Source organism: Triticum aestivum, chromosome 5A, assembly GCF_018294505.1.
Source record: "Triticum aestivum cultivar Chinese Spring chromosome 5A, IWGSC CS RefSeq v2.1, whole genome shotgun sequence".
Taxonomy (NCBI): domain Eukaryota; kingdom Viridiplantae; phylum Streptophyta; class Magnoliopsida; order Poales; family Poaceae; genus Triticum; species Triticum aestivum.
The window spans coordinates 655741496-655761310 of NC_057806.1; the positions used below are offsets into that span (position 1 = coordinate 655741496).

The 19815-nt window shown below is 44.2% G+C and overlaps 3 protein-coding genes across 4 annotated transcripts; all 3 read left to right on the forward strand.

Moving 5' to 3' along the window:
* The first annotated feature begins 2714 nt into the window (after positions 1–2714).
* LOC123108239 (cyclin-dependent protein kinase inhibitor SMR4) lies at positions 2715–3482 on the forward strand. Its single transcript, XM_044530066.1, has one exon. The coding sequence runs from the start codon at positions 2827–2829 to the stop codon at positions 3094–3096; it is 270 nt and encodes an 89-aa protein (XP_044386001.1). The 5' UTR covers positions 2715–2826; the 3' UTR covers positions 3097–3482.
* A 1398-nt stretch (positions 3483–4880) lies between these two features.
* On the forward strand, positions 4881–9058 carry LOC123105688 (hsp70-binding protein 1). Of its 2 annotated transcripts, none has more exons than XM_044527799.1 (6): positions 4881–5227; positions 5858–6012; positions 6809–6859; positions 6959–7180; positions 7325–7427; positions 8215–9058. In XM_044527799.1, the coding sequence occupies exons 1-6, from the start codon at positions 5127–5129 to the stop codon at positions 8726–8728; spliced, it is 1146 nt and encodes a 381-aa protein (XP_044383734.1). In that variant the 5' UTR covers positions 4881–5126; the 3' UTR covers positions 8729–9058. The 2 variants fall into 2 exon arrangements, with proteins under 2 accessions (XP_044383734.1, XP_044383735.1); XM_044527800.1 differs by having other exon boundaries at positions 4885–5227; positions 5858–6000.
* Positions 9059–12747: 3689 nt separating this feature from the next.
* On the forward strand, positions 12748–17320 carry LOC123105689 (kinetochore protein NDC80 homolog). The gene is made up of 4 exons (XM_044527801.1): positions 12748–13929; positions 15362–15608; positions 16724–16870; positions 16963–17320. Exons 1-4 carry the CDS (start codon positions 12812–12814, stop codon positions 17155–17157), a joined length of 1707 nt encoding a protein of 568 aa, XP_044383736.1. The 5' UTR covers positions 12748–12811; the 3' UTR covers positions 17158–17320.
* Positions 17321–19815: the final 2495 nt, after the last annotated feature.

A 19815-nucleotide genomic window follows, 5' to 3' on the forward strand; every position in this document is an offset into this window, starting at 1 on the left:
TATACCTGTTATTTGGCCCACTAGTAAAATTTCAAATGCAACTTCTTTACTAACTTAACTTTCTAGTAACTACTTCATCCGCCCATAATTTGACTCAGATTTGTCTGGGTACGGATGTATGTAAACACATTTTAGTGTTGGGTTTGGATAAATCATATCTAGAAAATCTAAGACAACTAATTGGACAGAAATAATATTTGAAGTTAATTGCATGTTGGCACCACAATTGGGAAACGAATTGGTACCACTTTGCGTTTTTTTTACATGTCAATATCAAGTCTGGGCAGACCGTAACAAATTGAGCTAAACCTTGTATAAACCCATTTTGACAGGGAAACTGATGACCAGGGCCCTTCCTTCCTCATGTTTCGTACTTCTCCTCCTCCTCAGTCTCGGTCTCTCATCTTTCTGTCTCTCCCGGTGCAAGAACCTCCATGGATGAACGCCCAAGCTCCCCTGCCGCTAATCTGGACGCCATCCGTTGTCGAAACCCTTGGGCTGCCGACCAGATCCGGTGACCCGCGGCCGGATCTGTCCATTCCCGCTACCCCAGACTTGTACTGACATGAAGAAAAAACATAAAATGGTACCAATTCTCTATCCTAGCCCTAATTATGGTACCAACATGCAATTAACTCTAATATTTGTTATCATAACTTAGTTGCGATGAGCTGATAATTCTTCATGTACGGGCTTTCTGCGCCTGTGTCTAGCTATTAGCCAGGATCAACGTCAATGCTATATCTAACTCATTGCAAGTTGCACATCATACTCATCTATAGTTGCGCCGCGCATGGCTAGCCTAACATTGGGTGATATTTCTCCTTCGGTTCGTAGCTCCGGTTGTTTCCTGTGGTTTTCTTTAGGTTTTCTCCAGGAACTAAGTTTATCTGTTTTGTTGTTCTTTTTTCTCTTTTCAATTGATCATTTGTTTCTTCTCTCGCCTTTCTTTTTCTTTCACCAGAATTCTGTTTTTTTGTTTCTTATCCTTTTTCTCAAAATATAATTATGTTTACAAACACAAGGTTTTCTCTAAAATGTGTGACCTATTTAAAATTACACGAACATTCTTTTTGCAATGTAAATATTTTTAAAAAATTGCATGAACATTTTTTATGAAGACATATTTTTTTGAATTATGTGAGTATTTTAAAAATGCATTACTCTTTAGTTAGAAAAATGTTTTTAAACATGGTCGGCTTGAAAGAACAATTCTTTTTCATATTAGGGGTATTTGATTATACTTATATTTTCTAGAGAAGCCATAATAATCGGACTAGGAGCGTCGGAGTGTGATGAATTTTTATCCGGTTGAAATGCATGACATTGAGATGTAATATTTAGTGATCTAAATGCTCTTATATTTTTTTTATAGAGGGAGTACTTCGGATGTTCTATATATCGCCATGATGTTTGATAAATAGATGGAATTTTTTTCCATAAAAGAAATGTAGTTCAGATCAATTTACTCGGAGTCATCCCACGTAAGCTTCACGTCGTGATCCTCAAATGATGAAAGTAATTTTGTGGACCATTGCCCTATGGTCAAGAAAACCGTGGTTAGTAAGAACTGGTATTTTCTCTCGTTACAAAACGTGTACGGGTATTTGTGTGTTGTTCGTCGAAGAAAAAAGACAGACGTCGGTATTTGCTCAGGTGACCGAGAAACGCGCGCCCACGCGGACGCTCCAGCTCGCGCGCGAACACGAGGGGCCCTATACGGAAAACCAACTCGATTCTAGCCAATCCACGTGCCCACCAACTGGGCGCGCACGGCGACGCTCTGGCTTGGAAACACGAGAAGCTCTGCGGCACCGAGCTCCGGAGCAGCTGTGTGTGTCAATGCGGCGGCGCCACGTACTCCGCCCGGCCACGCTGGCCCGCGCTTTTGCTGCCCGCGCCACGGAGCCGCCTCCACGTGGTCGCCGCCCCCGCCACAACTCCTCTGCGTGCGGCGCCGAGCAGAGCAGGACGACCGAGGAGATAGACACGCCCCCCTCTCTCTCCCTCTCCAGTTCCAGGGCATTCTCCCTTCTCCAAACCGCAGAGATAAAACAATGCTTGAGGCTCAGTTTGAACCGCCCGGCTCGCCTCGCCTCGCCTCGGATCCACTGCGCGACCCAGTTACCTTGTCTAAAATACAGCCAGCCTTCGCATAAAATTATAATGAAAGCGATGTGACCCTTGGCCATCTCAAATAGCTGAGCTACTCTAAAGCGTCGAGGCAAAGAACAAAATGAAGCATGTAGTATAAACATATTTTGCTGACAAAAAAAAAAGAGGAATGATTTGATCGGTGTCTTGGATCCGTACGGCCGGTGTGCAGTGGTTTTCAGGGCACGATCACGACGCGACGCCAGCCATGATCCATCCCTGGCGGTCGTGTCGCGGGAGCGAGCGAGGCGGCCGCAGAGGATCCGAGGCGAGGGCGCTCGCTCTAGACCGTTCCCCCGCTTTCGACCGACGCCGGCTCCCGCGCGTTCGCGACCCCGCGCCACGTACGGCGGCTCTGCTGGCCTGGCTTCCTCACGCGCACCCGCGCTTACCCGTCTCGCCGACAGCGGAGCCCACGTCCACCAGGGTCCCGCAGTTCATGGCGTGAGTTAGTGTACAATCCCAGAGCCGCGTCGCCACCGCAATGCCGCTGTACTCCACCACGCTACGCGCTCGTACCACTATATTAGACACGCAGCCTGGCCGCCGTGGTTGCTCACCTCACTTCATTCACTCTCCCTGTTCCTTCTTGGTAGCTTGCTCACCGGCCAGCTGCTGCTGCTCAAACCAAACCCGCTTGGTAGGAGTCTAGGAGAAGACAGTCCACGGGGTATGGAGGTGGAGGTGCCGATGGAATATGGCGTGACGACGACGACGGTGGCGGAGGAGCAGGGGTGGGAGACGCCGAGGAGGGAGGACTGCCGCATCCCGGCCTTGCCGACGTGCCCGCCGCCGCCGCCAAGGAAGAAGCCCGCGGCGGAGCTCGGCAGGGCGGCGCCGCGCCGGGGGCCGCCCAAGGGTGGCTACTTCCAGCCGCCGGACATCGAGTCCCTCTTCCTGCTCGCGCCGCCGCGCAGGCACGCCGCCTCCACCTGCGCGTAAACGATCCTCTGCAGACTGCAGCAACTAGCTGTCTCCTAGCCTAGGGAATAGCCACTAGCCAGGGATGTTGGCTGCACGTCTTGTTTTGGTTTCGGAGAGAGGAAGATGTGCGGGCGCGTCCCTCTTCTGCTTCAGTTCCTGACGCGAAAATTGTAGCATCAGGAAGAAGCTAGGCTGCTCGTGTGTGGGTGTCACTGTGTCTGGCCTGCTGGCCACAGGTAGGTAGCTAGGCAGTCGGGAGATTAGGAGTAGGAAAGGTTCGAAGGTGTAGCCCACTCGTACAAACGTGTGCATGTACCGTGTAAATGTTCTTGCAAGCTGGAAGAAATATGGTTCTTGCAAAATGTTCCTTCTGGTGCACTGCTAGCTACTTGCCTCTTTGTTCGTCCAACATTTAGGGCATTCGCAGGTCCTTCAAAATGAAGGAATAGGAAAAAATGCATGAATAGAATGGCATGTCCCATAGTATCCTACAGGATCTGAAAGAATGTTTGATAGCGCGAGAAAAACAGAGGAACTTTACAAAGAGGTTTGAGTGGATGGAAATCTTCCTCCAAAATATAGTACAAATGGATCTTATGGAAAAATTTCTAAGGATGCCAAACTTACGAATCAAACAAGCATCACATGAAAAATTTCTAAGGATTCAAATCCTTTAAAAATCCTATGCAATTTCTTTGAATCAAAAGAGCCTTTAGGGCCTCTTTGATTCATAGGATTGCAAAAACACAGGAACAGAAAAAACGCAGGATTGAAATGGTATGTCCATAGGATCCTAGAAAAAATTCCTAAGAATTCAAATTCTTCAAAAATTCTATGCAATTCCTTTGAATCAAAGGAGCCCTTAGGGCCTCTTTGATTCATAGGATTGCAAAAACACAGGAATAGGAAACGCAGGATTGAAATGGCATGCCCATTGGATCTCTATAGTGAGTTTGTTTGAATGTGTTAAGGGAAAAATAAAGGATTTCTTTCAAAAAGTTTGAGTGGATGCTAGAATTCCTGTGAAATGTAGTACAAATGAATTCTTAGAAAAAAATCCTACAGGATTCAATCAAAAATCCTACAGAATTCAATCCTACGAATCAAACGATCAACATAGGAAAAATTTCTAAAGATTCTAATCCTTCAAAGATCCTATGAAAATCCTTTGAATCAAACTTTTCCTTATCTCTGCTCAACTATGACATTCTGTGTGCTTCGCGAATGGTGGATTTTCTGTGTTCTGTGTGTGTGCGTCCCTCTTCTGCTTCCATGACCAAATGCCCAACACCAAACGGTTTCTTCTCTCCCTTTGTTCTCGAATCTTGACGAGGCATGTTCTTTTCTCTTTTTTGGGAAGAAGGATATTGAGGCACATTTTCTTCTTCTCTCCTTTTGTTCTTGAATCTTGACGAGGCATATTCTTTTCTTTTCTTCGGGAAGAAGGACAGTGAGGCACATTCCAGAAATTCAATTCGGCTCCCGAGCATGCTCAAAAATAACTTTTGAAAATGTCAAAAGAAAAAGGACAATTTTCAGGTGCTCTTAGTCACGTTCAAATGCTACCACAAATTTTGAGGCAAAAAGGTTAAGCATTTTGGCCTGTGTAAAAAAAATTAAACACTAAACGTTACCCAAATGTTTGTTTTTCACCGATGAAACACTGATGCAAAGCCCAAGCGCTTATAGTAGTACAAGACAAAAAGGGCTCTCTTCGTAGCCCAATTTACGCAACAGGCCCGGCTAGCTTTCCACATTGTTCAAGGCCCGAAGACCCGGCGCGGCGGCCGGCCCAAAGAAGCTTTGGCTTCCTCCTCCGCAGGTTCTAGAGCACTCCAGACCCCCGCCGCCGCCGAGCGGTCCCTCCGTCTCCACCACACCACGCCACGGCCGACCAAGGCGAGGAGAGACCAACCAAACCAAAGAGAGCACTACAAAAGGAGGAGGGAGAGAGCCAGAAGCTCTACCACGTTCGACCACGCACGCACGCACGCACGCCTGAAGAATCAATCTCGCAGCTCCAGCAGCGGCGGCGCCTCTCCGGCGGCATGGCCAAGGAAGGAGCAGGAGGAGGGCCCAACTGGAACGGCCTGCTCAAGTGGAGCCTCGCCCACGGCAGCGACGGCACCAACCCGCCCCGCGCGCTCAGGTCCGCTCTCGCCCAGATCCCCTCCCCAAACCCCTTCCTTCGTGCTCCTCGTTCATAGTTTTTTTTTTTGGTTCAAGTAAGGCCGTTGCTCCCCGTACATAGTTAGTTACCCGATTCGTTTCCTTGCTCGGTCCCCGTTTAGATTCTGGGGATGAATCTGGTGCGGGTTTTCCAGATTTTAAGGAAGGCTATATAGAGTTACTGGTTCTAGGTTTTACGGCTATGTTTCAATTGGGATTCAGATTTTATAAGGCTAAGTTACTGGTATGTTCTAGTAGTCTGTATCAGTTGGGATGTTCAGTTCGTTCTTGTACACTACCAGTTCATGTTGTGGATGAAGAATCATGATGCTCTAGCTGTATCGTCTCGCTAAAATTGCCGCCATACTTCCTGTTTGAATATTCTTCTATACTACCATTTGGGTTGATGCGACTCACTCGTCCTGATGTAGCATTACAATTAACTAAATAAAGCTGTTGTTTGATCTAGAACTCTGTTCGATCATTCAAGGTTTATTTATTTAGTTGGAGCCGTTCGATTTTTCTGCAGTTCAAAATGATTGGAACACATTGCGACTGGGCGGCGAGTATATTCCTATTGCTAATACTTCCCCTGATTTCCGGTTTGCAGCGAGGAGGACAGGAAATGGTTTATGGAGGCGATGCAGGCAAATACAGTCGATGTTGTTGGCAGGATGAAGGAGATTGCCCAGGTGATGAAAACCCCTGATGATGTGTTGCAGTCTCATGGCGTCACTCCAGAGAACATTGAAGGTACCTTCACAGGTGTTCCTGTTTCTGTGATCATCATATTCTCAAACCTACATGTTTCTTATCATGCTTTCACATTCCTTCTGTTGTTTACCTGTAGATGTTTTTCTGTTAGACATGCAATTTTATACCCCACAGATTGTTTGGATGCTATTGTTCACATCTGAGAGCATTTTCATCGCTCTAGACACTGGCTGTTGTGTGCCGTATGTGCTCTACAACATGCAACTAGCAAATATTTAATGCTTGGAGCTTAAAACTAGGGCTGAGGATACTTGTTTAAATTCATAGCATTTGCATGCGGATATGATATATAAATAAAATGCGGCAAACACTGTGAATGGATAGGCCTGACATTAGCAATGGGCAGTTATTCCTGAACTGATTTTTAACCAGTTGGCTTGCTGTTATTCTCCCTTTACGGTGCAAATTTTATTTAATTTTTTTTACTTGATTGTGCAATATGTGTGCCTTGTGGTATTGAAATTCACACAACTAATATGTGGCAGAAATAATTGCTGTTGTTTGATAGAAAGTAAGAAATTTGTTCTTTTATACTTTCTGATAAACATTTGGGGTGAGGTAGATATTCGTCACAGTCCATGAAGTTTTTCTGTTTGTGTGCTGCTAAATTTTTACCATTCCCACTTCAATTAGAAATGCATCTTATGATGATTATTTTGATCAGACCCTGCTTTTCCTTTCACACCCTTTGTTCATGTATGTTTAAAATTACCTTCCGCACCCGATTCTGATTTGTCAGTGCATGCTAAAGTCCATTGAGCTAAACATTTTCTAACTTTGTGCGCAGATATGCTTGATGAGTTACAAGAGCATGTGGAATCCATTGATATGGCAAATGGTAAGATCACTGATGAGCCAGATGATGATCTATCTGCTTTTAAATAGTTAGTGCGGTTAACCATATGGAATTTGTTAAATGTTTGAATTGTCCAAGCAGATCTTCATTCTATCGGTGGACTAGATCCTCTACTTGGTTACTTAAAAAATTCACATGCTGGCATCCGAGCAAAGGCAGCAGAAGTTGTGAGTACGGTTGTTCAGAATAACCCGAAAAGCCAGCAACTTGTCATGGAATCTAATGGACTGGAGCCACTATTGACAAACTTCAGGTCTGATCCTAGCACGACTGCGCGCACAAAAGCTCTTGGAGCTATCTCTTGTAAGCCATATCTTCTTTGTCTTTGTATTTGTGCATTTCATATATGACAAAAGAAATTGCATGCAAGGATCACTAGTTCAACTTCATGTAGTCCTCTTTTGTTGTTTTCATGCTAATAATTGTTTTCATACCCTTGTGTTGCAGCTCTGATTCGCAATAACCAATCTGGTCTTGCTGCATTTCGTCTAGGAAATGGACATGCTGCACTGAAAGATGCACTTGGTTCTGATGATGCTAGACTTCAGAGGTATGTTTTGTGGTATTTAGAACAGCTATGTGCCTATCCTCCTATGGCACACCATTGCATATTTTCATAAGAGAATTTTTGAATTGGTTGGGTTTGTTAGGACAAGAAATATACACCAGAACAGTACTCTGAACTTTCCCTGTATCCAAGAAATTGTACCATCTTCTAGCAAGACATTTAAAGGGCAACCTGGTGCATGTAGCTCCCGCTTGCGCAGGGTCCAGGGAAGGGTCCGACCACTTTGGGTCTATAGTACGCAGCCTTTCCCTACATTTCTGTAAGAGGCTGTTTCCAGGACTTGAACCCATGACCTCATGGTCACAAGGCAGCAGCTTTACCACTGCGCCAAGGCTCCCCTTCAAAGCAGAAATTCTATATGGGAACAGCTTGCATGTCTACCCTTGTCAGTAGAAGAGGAATCACTCAGAAATTGTTTTTACTCGAATCATGCAACTTATACTTCCCGTTTCTTTTGATAACCTGGCTTTCTATTGTCACAATATCCACCATCAGTGGAACTGGGGCAACCAGGTTCTCTATTCAGATATGGTCTGCATTCGCACATCACTAAAAGAGTTATCACAAGAATTCTAGCGATGTGAATAGACATGTTAAGTTGTTAATCAACTTTGCTAATGAAACTATCCTATCAACATATGCAACGCTTGGTTTATTCATGCTGGTGTTTTTGTACTAGTTTTGTTGATTCTGGCTAAGAAAATTCTGTTGCTACTGGAATTACACACCTGGAATGTCCATAACAGTTGTCCTGTCTGTATCATCCCAGGAAAGCTCTGCATCTCACACAGTACCTGCTGAACAACAAGGCGGATAGGAACGTTGCTGAAAAGATTGGTCTTCCGAATCAACTTATACACCTCGCATCCAGCGACGATTCTGGAGTCCGGGAGGCTGCCCTGGGCGGCCTTCTAGAGCTGGCGCGTGACAAGACACCAGCTGCACGCAACGCTCTACCTGACCAAGACAAGCTGAAAGACGTCCTGAAGAGCCGAATCGAAGGCATCAGCGCCATGGACGCAGACGACCTGCAAGCAGCCCGTGAGGAGCGGCAGCTGGTGGACTCCCTCTGGAAAGAGTGCTATGGCGAGCCATCTTCTCTAAGGGAGAAGGGCCTCGTGGTGCTCCCCGGGGAGGACGCGCCGCAGCAGCCGCCGCCAGATGTCGTGGGGAAGATGTTTGAGCCGCCACTCCGTGTGTGGGCTGTGCCGAGGCCTGCTCCAGCAGAGGACCCCGACTCTGGGAGCGGGAAGAAGGACCCACCCCTTCTGCTAGGACCGTGACCGTCTTCCAGCTCCAGTTGGTAGAACCATCTCGGAAGCCTGGAGAGCAAGCATGGTGGAAATCTAGTGATTCTGCGCGTACAACTCTGTAACTTTTATTTGGTTGAGTTTGGCAGATGCTTGTGTTATTATCCTTTGCCTCTTAAGCGACGATCTTTCCACATACTTCCTCCGGTCCTTTTTACTCTGCATATTAGAATACTCTGAAGTCAAACTTCACAAAGTTTGACCGTATTTATATGAAAAATATAAACATTTGCCATGCTAAAGTTATACAATATGAAACTTTAAGTCATGACACATTTATTGATATTGATTTTAGATTGTGAATGTTGTTACTTTTTTCTATAAAGTTGATCAAACTTTACAAGCCTTGACTTCAGTCAAATCTTATATGCGAACTAAAAAGGACCGAAGGGAGTACAGCTGATACAATCTGCAAGAGAAAACAGGGAAAGCACACTGAAATCAATAGCTGATGCTTGGAACAAAAATGAAGGACAGCCCAAACCTTTTTGTTCAGACCCTTACTGAAAACTAAAGCTTTCCCATAGCCTCAATATCTGAAGTGTAATCTCTAAAAGGGGATCCCCACGATCTCTCATCTCGACAATGACCTATTGAAACCTGCGCAGCTAAATGCTCGATGCACTATTAACTATAATCCTCGATGCCCATTTATCAATGTTAAATAGAAAACTATATATCCTGCCGTCTTTGGTTGCTCAGAAACCTCCGGGTGGAAGTTCCCTGACACGGATGCCTCGCGTCCTGTGCATGGATGGATAACGGTACTGGATGAGACCAAACGGCGTCTTTGCTGGGATATCCACGTTCATGTGGAATGTGTTTGGTTGGATGGCTATCCCTCGAGTAGACACGGATAGCTTTTTTTTTTTACATGGCTAGGGTGCATGGAGTGTAGAGTGCATCATACTAGGGCTTATTCGGTTTGGAGGAAATCAGAACGTAGGAATTAGGAGTAGTATAGGAATTTGATAGGATGGCACTTGCCATCCTAAGAAATTGACTTGCCTCGTTCCTACGCGCAAAATGGGCTTTGAGTGAATGTGTAGTTTCCTCCAAAAACACAGGAAATGAGTAGTATTCCTACGAAATTCCTATACGCATTTCTTATAAACCGAATGCATATATAGGAAATTTTTCTCTGAAATCCTTGTTCCTATGTTATTCCTACGAAAATCCTCCAGACCGAATGAGGCCCTGGGGATAAAGTAGCCTGAAAGCACTTCGACATAATAACTACTTTTATGGTGAAAATACTAGATAAAAGCACTTCACTCGTCATCTTCTAATATATATAAAAATTATAGAGGGTGTATGTAATACAGGGAATCTAAAATAGCTCTTCACACCAAAACCTTTTAAAAGTTTTGTTAGCGTTTTTTGTCAAGAAAAAATAGTTATGCTAGAGTTGTGATTACCTCTTCCATTCTCGCTCTATTAGAGCATCTACAACTGGATTGAGCTAATTTGGCCCCCTATATGTCCACGGACGTGTTCGGATGTTTGCTTTGAACCCTCAATCTTCATACACACAATTGACTGTATCACTTAAATGCATGTGATTGATAGGGATGAAGAGAGAGAGAAAGAAAATAAAATAAAGAATAAGATAAAATGGTCTGGGTGGGCCGGGTCTGATGTGGCGGACTGCGTCGGCATTTCCGGATGCCCTTATATCCTCCCTATATATGGTCTAAGTTTGAGGGTTTACAGATAGCTCAGACATGTAGAGACAAAATGAGGGGTTTGATTGGGTAGCCTCTTTCCTTCTCTCTCATGTCCAGGTACAGTCAGGTTGTCCTTCCAGATGTATAGGAACAAAGTGGAGGCCGGTTGTAGATGCTTTTGGACAATCCAAGTTGCAGATAAGTAGTTAGATATTGTGCGTGCAATGTGTGCTGCAGATTTCGTATTGTATGTAATAGCTCATAGTAGATTTGTGCATGCAATTTTATCTAACTATGAGAGGAGAGTGTGCCATCATAAGAAGAAAAATCTTTATCTCTACTAATAAAGCGGCTATCGCTTCTGGTCGTCCGTTATTAAAATTACCTTCAAAGTTGGTAAAAATTACCCATCAATGCCACCCGTAAATGAAAAAATGATACTTTTTTTTCTTAAGCCGCCGTCGATAGCATCTGATTCATCTACAGAAATGCCCTTGCACAACAAAAGAAAACAAACTACCCTACCGGCTTAGGCATTTCTCTACCATCTAGGAGACCTGGGTTTGAACCCGGACCCTGCCCATTTTTTCAGCCTTATTTTCGTGAATTTCAGTTGGCGTAATATAGAGCAACTCTCCCCGTTTTAAAATAAATGACCCAACTTTGTATTAACTTTCAGTTGACGTAATATAGAGCTACCTTGCCAAGTGTCGCTTAACAGATGGTCTACACAGTATAATTACAGCCAAAATATTCTCTTTTTAACTTCTTTTTTTTGCAAATTGAAGTATTTTTTTAAATATTCATATCTTTCAAACCCCAACTCCAAATTTAGCATATTATATATGGAGATCGCTCACAAAAAATTGCAGATTCTAAATACAATATTATCTTGCATGTTAATTATTTTTAAAATTATTTTATGTTGTACCCGTAATTAGTACTTTTCTTTTTCTATTAAAGGCACAGACGTTTCTTACTCCCTTTCTTTTGTACATCGATTGTTACCAGATTTTCATCCGTCGTTTGGTTCGTCCATTTGCACATAAAATAAAAAATAAACTAAAAAATGTTCACAAATTTTAAAAATGTTTGCAAATAGTATAAAATGTTCATGAATTCAAAAAATGTTCTTGATTTCAGAATATGTTCTAAAATTTGTAAAAATGTTCAAATTTATGATTTCAAATATGTGCACAAGTTTTAGAAAATGTTCATGATTTCAAAATTCTAAAACTGTTCATCATTTCACGAAATTGAGAGTGATAGTGTATCTCGATGATGCAACAAAATGTGGTCATGGCTATTGATGATTATGTAAAAAAAAATCTCCCATTGCAACGCACGGGCCTTTTTGCTAGTAGATAAATAAATCAAAATATGCTATATTGATGAATAATGATAGATGCCCTATTATGAGTATTACATACAAGACAAAAAGAGTCAGACTTGAACAGGGTATGATATATCATCATGCTAAATGAAAATCAACCCGTCAAATAATCGGCTGGATAGACCATCGTCGGCCTTTGGTTCTTCAGAAAACCTCCGGGTTGAAGTTCCCCGGCATGGAGGCCCCGCCGCCCGCGTTCCTGAGGTGCATGGACAGCACATACTTGTCCGCCTCGAGCTGCCGGACCTGCTCCCGGTGCTGGGCGACCTGGCCCTGGAGCTCCCTGCCCTTCTCCTCGTCCTCCACGTGCCGCCGGTGCTGGAGCAGCACCGCCTTCTTCAGGATGCTGTTCTGCCGCCGGATGTTCGCCAGCTCCCGGTCCTTATCGGCGAGGACATGGCCGGCGGGAGTGCAGACGGCGCCCCCGAAGGCCTCGAGGATCTTTGCGGCGCGGCGCCGGGCGTCGTCCATGGAGGCGGCGCTCGCCATCTCGCCCACCAGGACCTCCGTCCATTCAGCCGCCGATTGTTTTACTTTTGCGTGGTCGTCGTCCGCGGCGGCGGGCCGCGCCGGGGCGTCCTGAGGAGCGGTGGCCCCGTCGCCGTCCGGCGGGCAATCCAGCCGCAGCTGGAGCATCCTCTCCAGCACCGCTTGGAACTCGTCCGTGTCCATGGCGGACGGCTGGCTGGCTGGCTGGCAACGTCGACCCCCCCTTGCTCGGCTCGAATCCTTTTGGCAGGAAGGGCGTGGAGAAGTATATATGGGAAGCGATGGTTGGAGGCCGAGTCAGACGTCCGACCTGGACAGTAACTGGCCGGCCTAACGGGCCTAGCGGCCCAACTTTGTTTCCGAGTTCGGCCACGTAGCCCACGTAAAAGCCCAGCCCAGGGCCTCCCAACCGCATAGCGTTCTGCATTTTTCTCCACTTGGTCCCCAAATCAAATCGAAACCCCGGAATTTCCAGACCAAACCCCTACCCCAACTCCGGCACCGGAAATGCGGCGCGGGCGCGGCGGCGGGCGCCACCCGAAGGCCCCCACCTCCTCGGCGGCCGTCGACCGCACCCCGATGACGGACCAGCCGCTCTACCCGCGGAACCTCGACCACGCCTTCTCCCGCCGCGACTCCGACGCCGTCAGCGTCTCCTCGATGGGCACGGCGCCCTCCCACGCCGCCCCCATCACCAGCCTCTCCGACCGCGCCTCCCAGGCCGCCGCCCTGCGCGCCGTCAACGCCTACCTCGTCCCCGCCGCCATCCACCTCCGCCCGCCCCTCCCACCCGCCAAGGACATAGTCGCCGCCTTCCACCACCTCGCCGACCGCCTCCGCTACCCCCTCAAGGGCGCCGCCTGGGAGGACGACCTCCTCGCCCTCCTCCGCTCCCTCGCATGCCCCTACAAGGTCACCAGATCCGCCCTCAAGGCCCCCGGCACCCCGCACTCCTGGCCGCCGCTCCTCTCCGTCCTCTACTGGCTCACCCTCCTCTGCCGCGCCACCGACGGCCTCGGCGCGAACCCTCCCCCCTCCACTGACCTGATGACCTACATCACCGGGAGCTACTACCTGTTCCTCACAGGCGAGGATGACGCCGTCGCTGCCCTCGACGACGACTACCACTCCAAGGCCCGCGCCCAAGTCGATGCGTTGGGAGTGGCCATTCAGGACCTGGAGAAGGAGGTCCAGGATCTCGAGGCCAAGCGGAGCAAGCAAATCTCGGCGCCCTCTCGCCTCAAGGCGCTGGAGGAGAAGAAGGATGCATTTACTGCCGACGTTCAGAAGTTCGAGGCGGTGGTGAAGAGCTGGTCCACCAAGATCAAGGAGAAGGAAGATGCCTTGGTGGAGAAGGAGAAGGAGCTGGAGGCCAAGGTGATGAATTGCCAGCAGACGATGGCCGAGAATGAGGAGCTGCTGAAACAGGTGGAGACGCAGGTGGTGAATGTCAGGGACGTCGATAGGATGGCTAGGGAGATGCAAGCGGTGGAGCATGATATCTCCAAGTTGGAGAATGCAAATGCTGTACTGGAGGAGAAGGGGTGGGAACTTGAAGCTGCACTTGTCAGCAAGCTCGAGGAGATCGAGGGCCTTGCCGAGCTGTGCAACCAGTCCCTCCGGAAGTATGAATTCCCAAAAGAACTTTGAATCTCCTGATTCTTCGATTTTTTTCTCCATGTTTTTATTCTTTCACCAATGGTTCGATTGTTATCTAAGCACCTTTAAACTGACCTTAACTGAGTAACCATGACTCTCTTATTTATTGTGCAGAAATATAACTTAAAGAAGCATCTATCTATTGTAATGCTGAAATGGTGCTCTATAGTTCAATATGTCTGGTCTTCTTAACCTCCATAGTTCAAATATTAGTTCATTTGGAGAGTCATCTAATTTTGTTCATGCCTAAGCACTCTAATTTTTAATGTCAGAATTCTTTTTGTATGATCTTTTGCTTTGTTTAGGATATGCGGTCATGCAGTTTACAAGATTGTACTTTAGCCTGTGATATTGCTCTCTTGATTGTGCAATTTGTCTCGTGTCTTTTGTATTTTACCTTTTACCTTGTTGTTTGTCATTCTTAACTTGTTTTACTGCTTGTTTCCTTAACGGTCTAGAGTACACTCTGCTAGTCTGCTGTATGTGCAATTATATAGCTTAGGGTAAAGCCTTATTTTTCCTTGGATTATCATTGAGATGTCAGGTTAGATTAAGTAAACTGCTTTCTGTTCAAAAACAATAATTATACTATCAGTCGTTTGATATTAAGATCTGTGCGTACACAGGCTTCTGATTGAGACAATAAATAAGAGTGTGCATGAGGCAGTCCTCTAGTAGTTTACATTAGCTGAATAGAGACGGTTCCAACTTTGCAGTGTTGTCCATCAGAAAGTGCGGGAAAGTTGTAGGACATGATATGTTTTTGCCCTTGTTTTACTTTGTCTCCCATTTTCCCTCCAATTGTTCATGTAGCTTAACTCTGTGTAATCCCTTCACCCACTCTTCCTGATCATAATTTCTTTAGTTCTTCTGTTGAACATAGTATCATGTTGCAAATTGACGACTTCATGTGTGAAAGCATTTCCAGCAAGGTTGTAACTATTTTTAGTCTATGTGATAATTTAGCTTTCTTTTGGGTGATGGACACATGTTTAGGCAAACTTAGTTATACTTCATTCATAGTGCTCCTCTATTGCTACATTGTATCAGATGTTTATATATTAATTCGTTATTGCTGTGATACATACATCTTTACAAAGAGCTTCTAATATGTTTCGCATCATAGCATTCTTCATAATTGAGAAATATAAAAATTAAGTAACATTTTTCAATTAAAAGAAAACATCGCCGGGACAGATTTTGTGTAACACGGTATTCCTAAGTATTGTCCCTCAGTGCTTAGTTAGTGGCAGACTGAAGCAAACAAAGATCAAAATCTCAGAAAGATAAGAGTATCATTTTATTGTGGTTCTGTTGTTTATTCTTCAAGTTCTGTTTCGTCAATTTATATGTAGAGCTTGTTGCCTTACTGTCAAACACTGCTGTACCATTTTGCAGGTTGAAACCCAGTATTGATTTCCAGTTCGAGGTAAATGCAAAAGGATCCTCCCCGGCTGAGATCCTTGGTACCACCTACAAAACCATCCTGAAGCCCGCGCTCAATGCTCTTGCTAATGAGACTAAACGGCTAATTATCTCAAAGCATGATGAGTCAATTGATCTACAAAAGCAGTTGCAAGGAATTGTTAAAATGCTGGAAGAGAAAAAGAGTCATGTTTCTGTTCTACAGGCTAAACATAATGAGGTCAGTCACCTTATACTATAAATGATATATCACAGCATGAAAAAGTAAAGCAAATACCTGAAGTCCATTTTTAACCCTTAGTATGTTTATGATTGACTTTTTAAACTCATGCTTCAAAGTGGAAATTCTTTCTGTATAATTTTTTTGCGAAACTTGTCTACAATCCTGGCAAAATGGAGATTCTGTAGTATGGGTTGATAAAATTAGTCCACTAGTCTAAAAATGTCATGAATTTAGTACTCATTACAGTGTAGAAAATCGTTGGCTTATTAGTTATGTGCTGTGCATCATGGAAAAAGTACTCAAGTGAACTCTTTTTTATTTAAAATCTCAAGTCAACACTGGCCAATGGCTTACTTCCTTGTCTTATACTCCCTCAGTTCAACAATACATGTTATTTTGTGTTTTGACTTTTGACATTGTCTCTAGCGTGCATTTTTGGTCCTTAGTTTTCATATGAATAAGTTAGCAAAGAGTCATAAGACTATAATTTTAGTAAATATTTTCATGGCAAACCTAATCATACTGTTTTCACTCTGCCAATCCAAATTATAAACATCAGTTGTCAAAGTTGGAGATGCGTTACTTATGTTCCTGAATGAAGATACTAATTGGTTACAACGTTCCGTTGACCTGCATTTTATGGTAGAAAACTTGCTATATTGCTGGTACTGTGGTTTGTTTTATTTCTCTGCTCCAACTGCTAGGGAACCAGTGTCCTAAGGGCATGTGTAATGGGGTGATGCCAGTCTTCTCTTGGTAATGCCCCTGCCACGTAGGATAATTGCTGAGTTGGAAGAGAGAAGTGAAAAGAAGGGTGTGCCTTCTCTTAACTAAGAGATGTTCTCTCAGCGCTTAAGATGTTTTTATCGATGGAGTCAGATGCCATATCTTGGTCTTATTTAGTTATCGCTACATAATTTTAGGGGCATGCAAATATTACTTGCTAGAAACAACATAAAGAGATAATCTGTTGTCTAACATGTTCGAATTATCATCTTTAAATGACATGGAAGCTTAAGAGAAGGTTGCCTTCTCGACTACTGCACATGCCCTGAAAGGCATCACCGGTACTAGTAGTTATATTTCATTTACATTGTGGTTTCTGTTCCCAGATGACTGGTCAGCTGGATTCACTGGATCGTGAAATCCAGAATCACGTTTCACGCTGCGCAGCCGATGCTAGAAAATTGAAAGACGAGCTAGAGAAAAAGGAACATCACATGAGCACTGTTGAGAAGGAGGCAGAGGAGTTTTTGAAGGTAACATGGTCTTTTAATTTGCTCTGTTCCTGTAGCACGACACACGTACCACCATCAGATAAATTATTTACATCATTGTTGTGATTCGGCAGAACTCCGAAGAGGGTCTCCAGGCCGCATTGAGGGAGACCGACGAAGAAACCCAGATGTGCGCGAGGGAGCTGCTTAAGCTCATCGATTCAATCGCGGAGTACAAGGAGTTTGTGGAACAGTCGACTGCCGAGATGAAGAAAGACCTCTACGAATGCGTGGACGACATAGCTTCGCTGTCAGCCAAGATAGTCTGAGGCCGGTTACACGTTGGAAGCGAGTTAGATGTACTCCCTCGGTTCCATAATGCAGTGACAACTCAAAAAATCTATACGCACTAGTAGATTATTGAACAGAGGGAGTAGTATGTATGATGCGTTTAGAGATCGTTGAAATGACATCTGTGTCTTGAGCTCCCAATTTCATTACTAACAGTTCTTGTGCAGTTGCAGGGGAGGGGACAGCCCCCACGCACTGCCATTAGCTAAAAAACAGAGCTAACTGAAAGTAGGGAAACAGCAGCAAAATAACACCAAACTGCAGCGACTGTAAACAGATTCAGCAGCACTGCGTTCAATTCAACATACAGAACAACACTTTTAGCATGGGTATGTGGACAAAATAAACGAATATCCATTTCGGCTCCCCAGTTGAAGAAAAATAAACTAAATTTATAAAATTCTGACTTTTTTTCTGCGTGGTACTCCCTCTGTAAACTGATATAAGAGGAATGTTTAGATAACTAAATTAGTTATCTAAACGCTTTTATATTAGTTTACGGAGGGAATAGATATTTTAGTGTGTGAGTTCAGCTCCAAATTTCATCGCATTTTGATGCACAAACAGTAAACTTTTTGACATACCTCAATTTTGTTTTTTTCTAAGAGCTGCTCAGATATACAAATGGACTAAAATTTGGCGTGAACCCTACGCACTAACACATATTTCATGGTGAACCAACCTGTGGTTGGATGGTTAGAGGGACTGTGATATCCTCAGTCCATCAGGGTCAAGTCCTGGTGCTCGCATTTATTCCTGGATTTATTACAGGATTTTCAGCGATGCGCATTTAGTGGGAGGAGAGGAGACGTTCTCGTCGACGATGAGGTGTCTATGATGACTTAGTAAATTTCAAGATCATATGTCGGCTTAGTCTTTCGGAGGTGCTCATAGAGATAGAGTGTGCGTATGTGCGTTCATAGGGGTGAGTGTATGCACGTGTGTGCGTGTGGACGTTGCTTGCTATAGCGTCCAGGCCTGGACACTGTCTACAGTAGCATCCAGAGCTGGACGCTGTCCTTAATGGCGTCCTTCCTATTTTTTAAATTTTCACCCACCTTTGACTAGTTTCACAACTACTGAATTATTAATTACTATTAATAAAGAGGGAAGTGCTTGTGTCTGTACTGTGTAAAAGAAACCATCTTCCACGGAAAAAATATTTGGAATTTCTTGTTTTTTTATTTTAACACTTTTTTGAAGTCTTGCATGGTTTGATAACTCCAAATAAATATGCATGTGAATACTACATACGGATAAGAGATGAATATGCATGTGAGAACAAAAGTTCATCTATATGTAAATCTGGATCAAAATTCCATCTATATGTGAATAGACGTTTTGCCGTAATTTCATAAATTAATCATATGTGAATCTATAAATATGCGAATCTAATCTATATATAAGCATACGAATCAAATGTAAAATTCATGTATAGTCTATAAACATGGAGAGAGGCGTTTTGGACGCCGAGCTCCATGGAGGCCTTTATTATTGAAAAATTCAAATTCAAACTTTTATGATTCAAAAAATTCTGAAAAAATATGCACGTATGCAAGGATGTAACCCACACGTGTGTAAAAATTTATGAAGAAATACCTTGAGTTGCGACCTGTATAAAAAAGACAAATTCATGACTTGGGAGAATGAATAGTATCATGTGTTAAATAGCCCCAGATTTGTCTTTTTTGCACAGCCATCATTTCAATGTATTTTGAACTAAAAATTTACACATATGTATGTTATGCCTTCATGTATAGCTGTAATATTTTTCAGCATTTTTTAAAATGTAAAAATATGAATTTCGATGGAATTTCAAATTTGAATTTGGAGGCCTAACTGGAGGCCGAGCTCCAAAAGTGATTTATGATAAACATGTGAATATATTATAAATGTTCATATCTAAATTCTATACATATGTGAATCTACACATTTAGTTACTTGTACACCGTTGATACGTCTTCATCGTATCTACTTTTTCTAACGCTTTTACTCTTGTTTTGGACTCTAATTTGCATGATTTAAATGAAACTAACCCAGACTGACGCCGTTTTCAGCAGAACTATCATGGTGTTGTTTTTGTGCAGAAATAAAAAAAAAACGGATTTTGACGAAACTTTTTGAAGAATTATTTTGGAATAAAAAAAAATTGGAACCAAGACCCATCGGAGGGGGTGCCCTGACTGCCCACAAGACACCAGGGCGCCCCCCTCTGGCGCCCTGGTGGGTGGTGGGGCCCTTGGGGCTCCGCTGACCCTAACCCCGATGCTATAAAATCCTATTTTTTCAGAAAAATAGGAGAGGAAGTTTCATCGCGTTTTATGATATGGAGCCGCCGCCACCTCCTGTTCTTTATCGAGAGACCAGATCTGGAGCCCGTTCGGGGCTCCGGAGAGAGGGACTTCGGTCTTCGTCATCACCAACCAGTCTTCATCATCAATTCTATGATGCTTCCCACCGGGGGTGAGTAATTCCTTCGTAGGCTCGCTGGTCGGTGAGGAGTTGGATGAGATTCATCATGTAATCGAGTTAGTTTTCTTAGGGCTTGATCCCTAGTATTCACTATGTTCTGAGATTGATGTTACTATGACTTTGCGGTGCTTAATGCTTGTCACTAGGGCTCGAGAGCCATGATT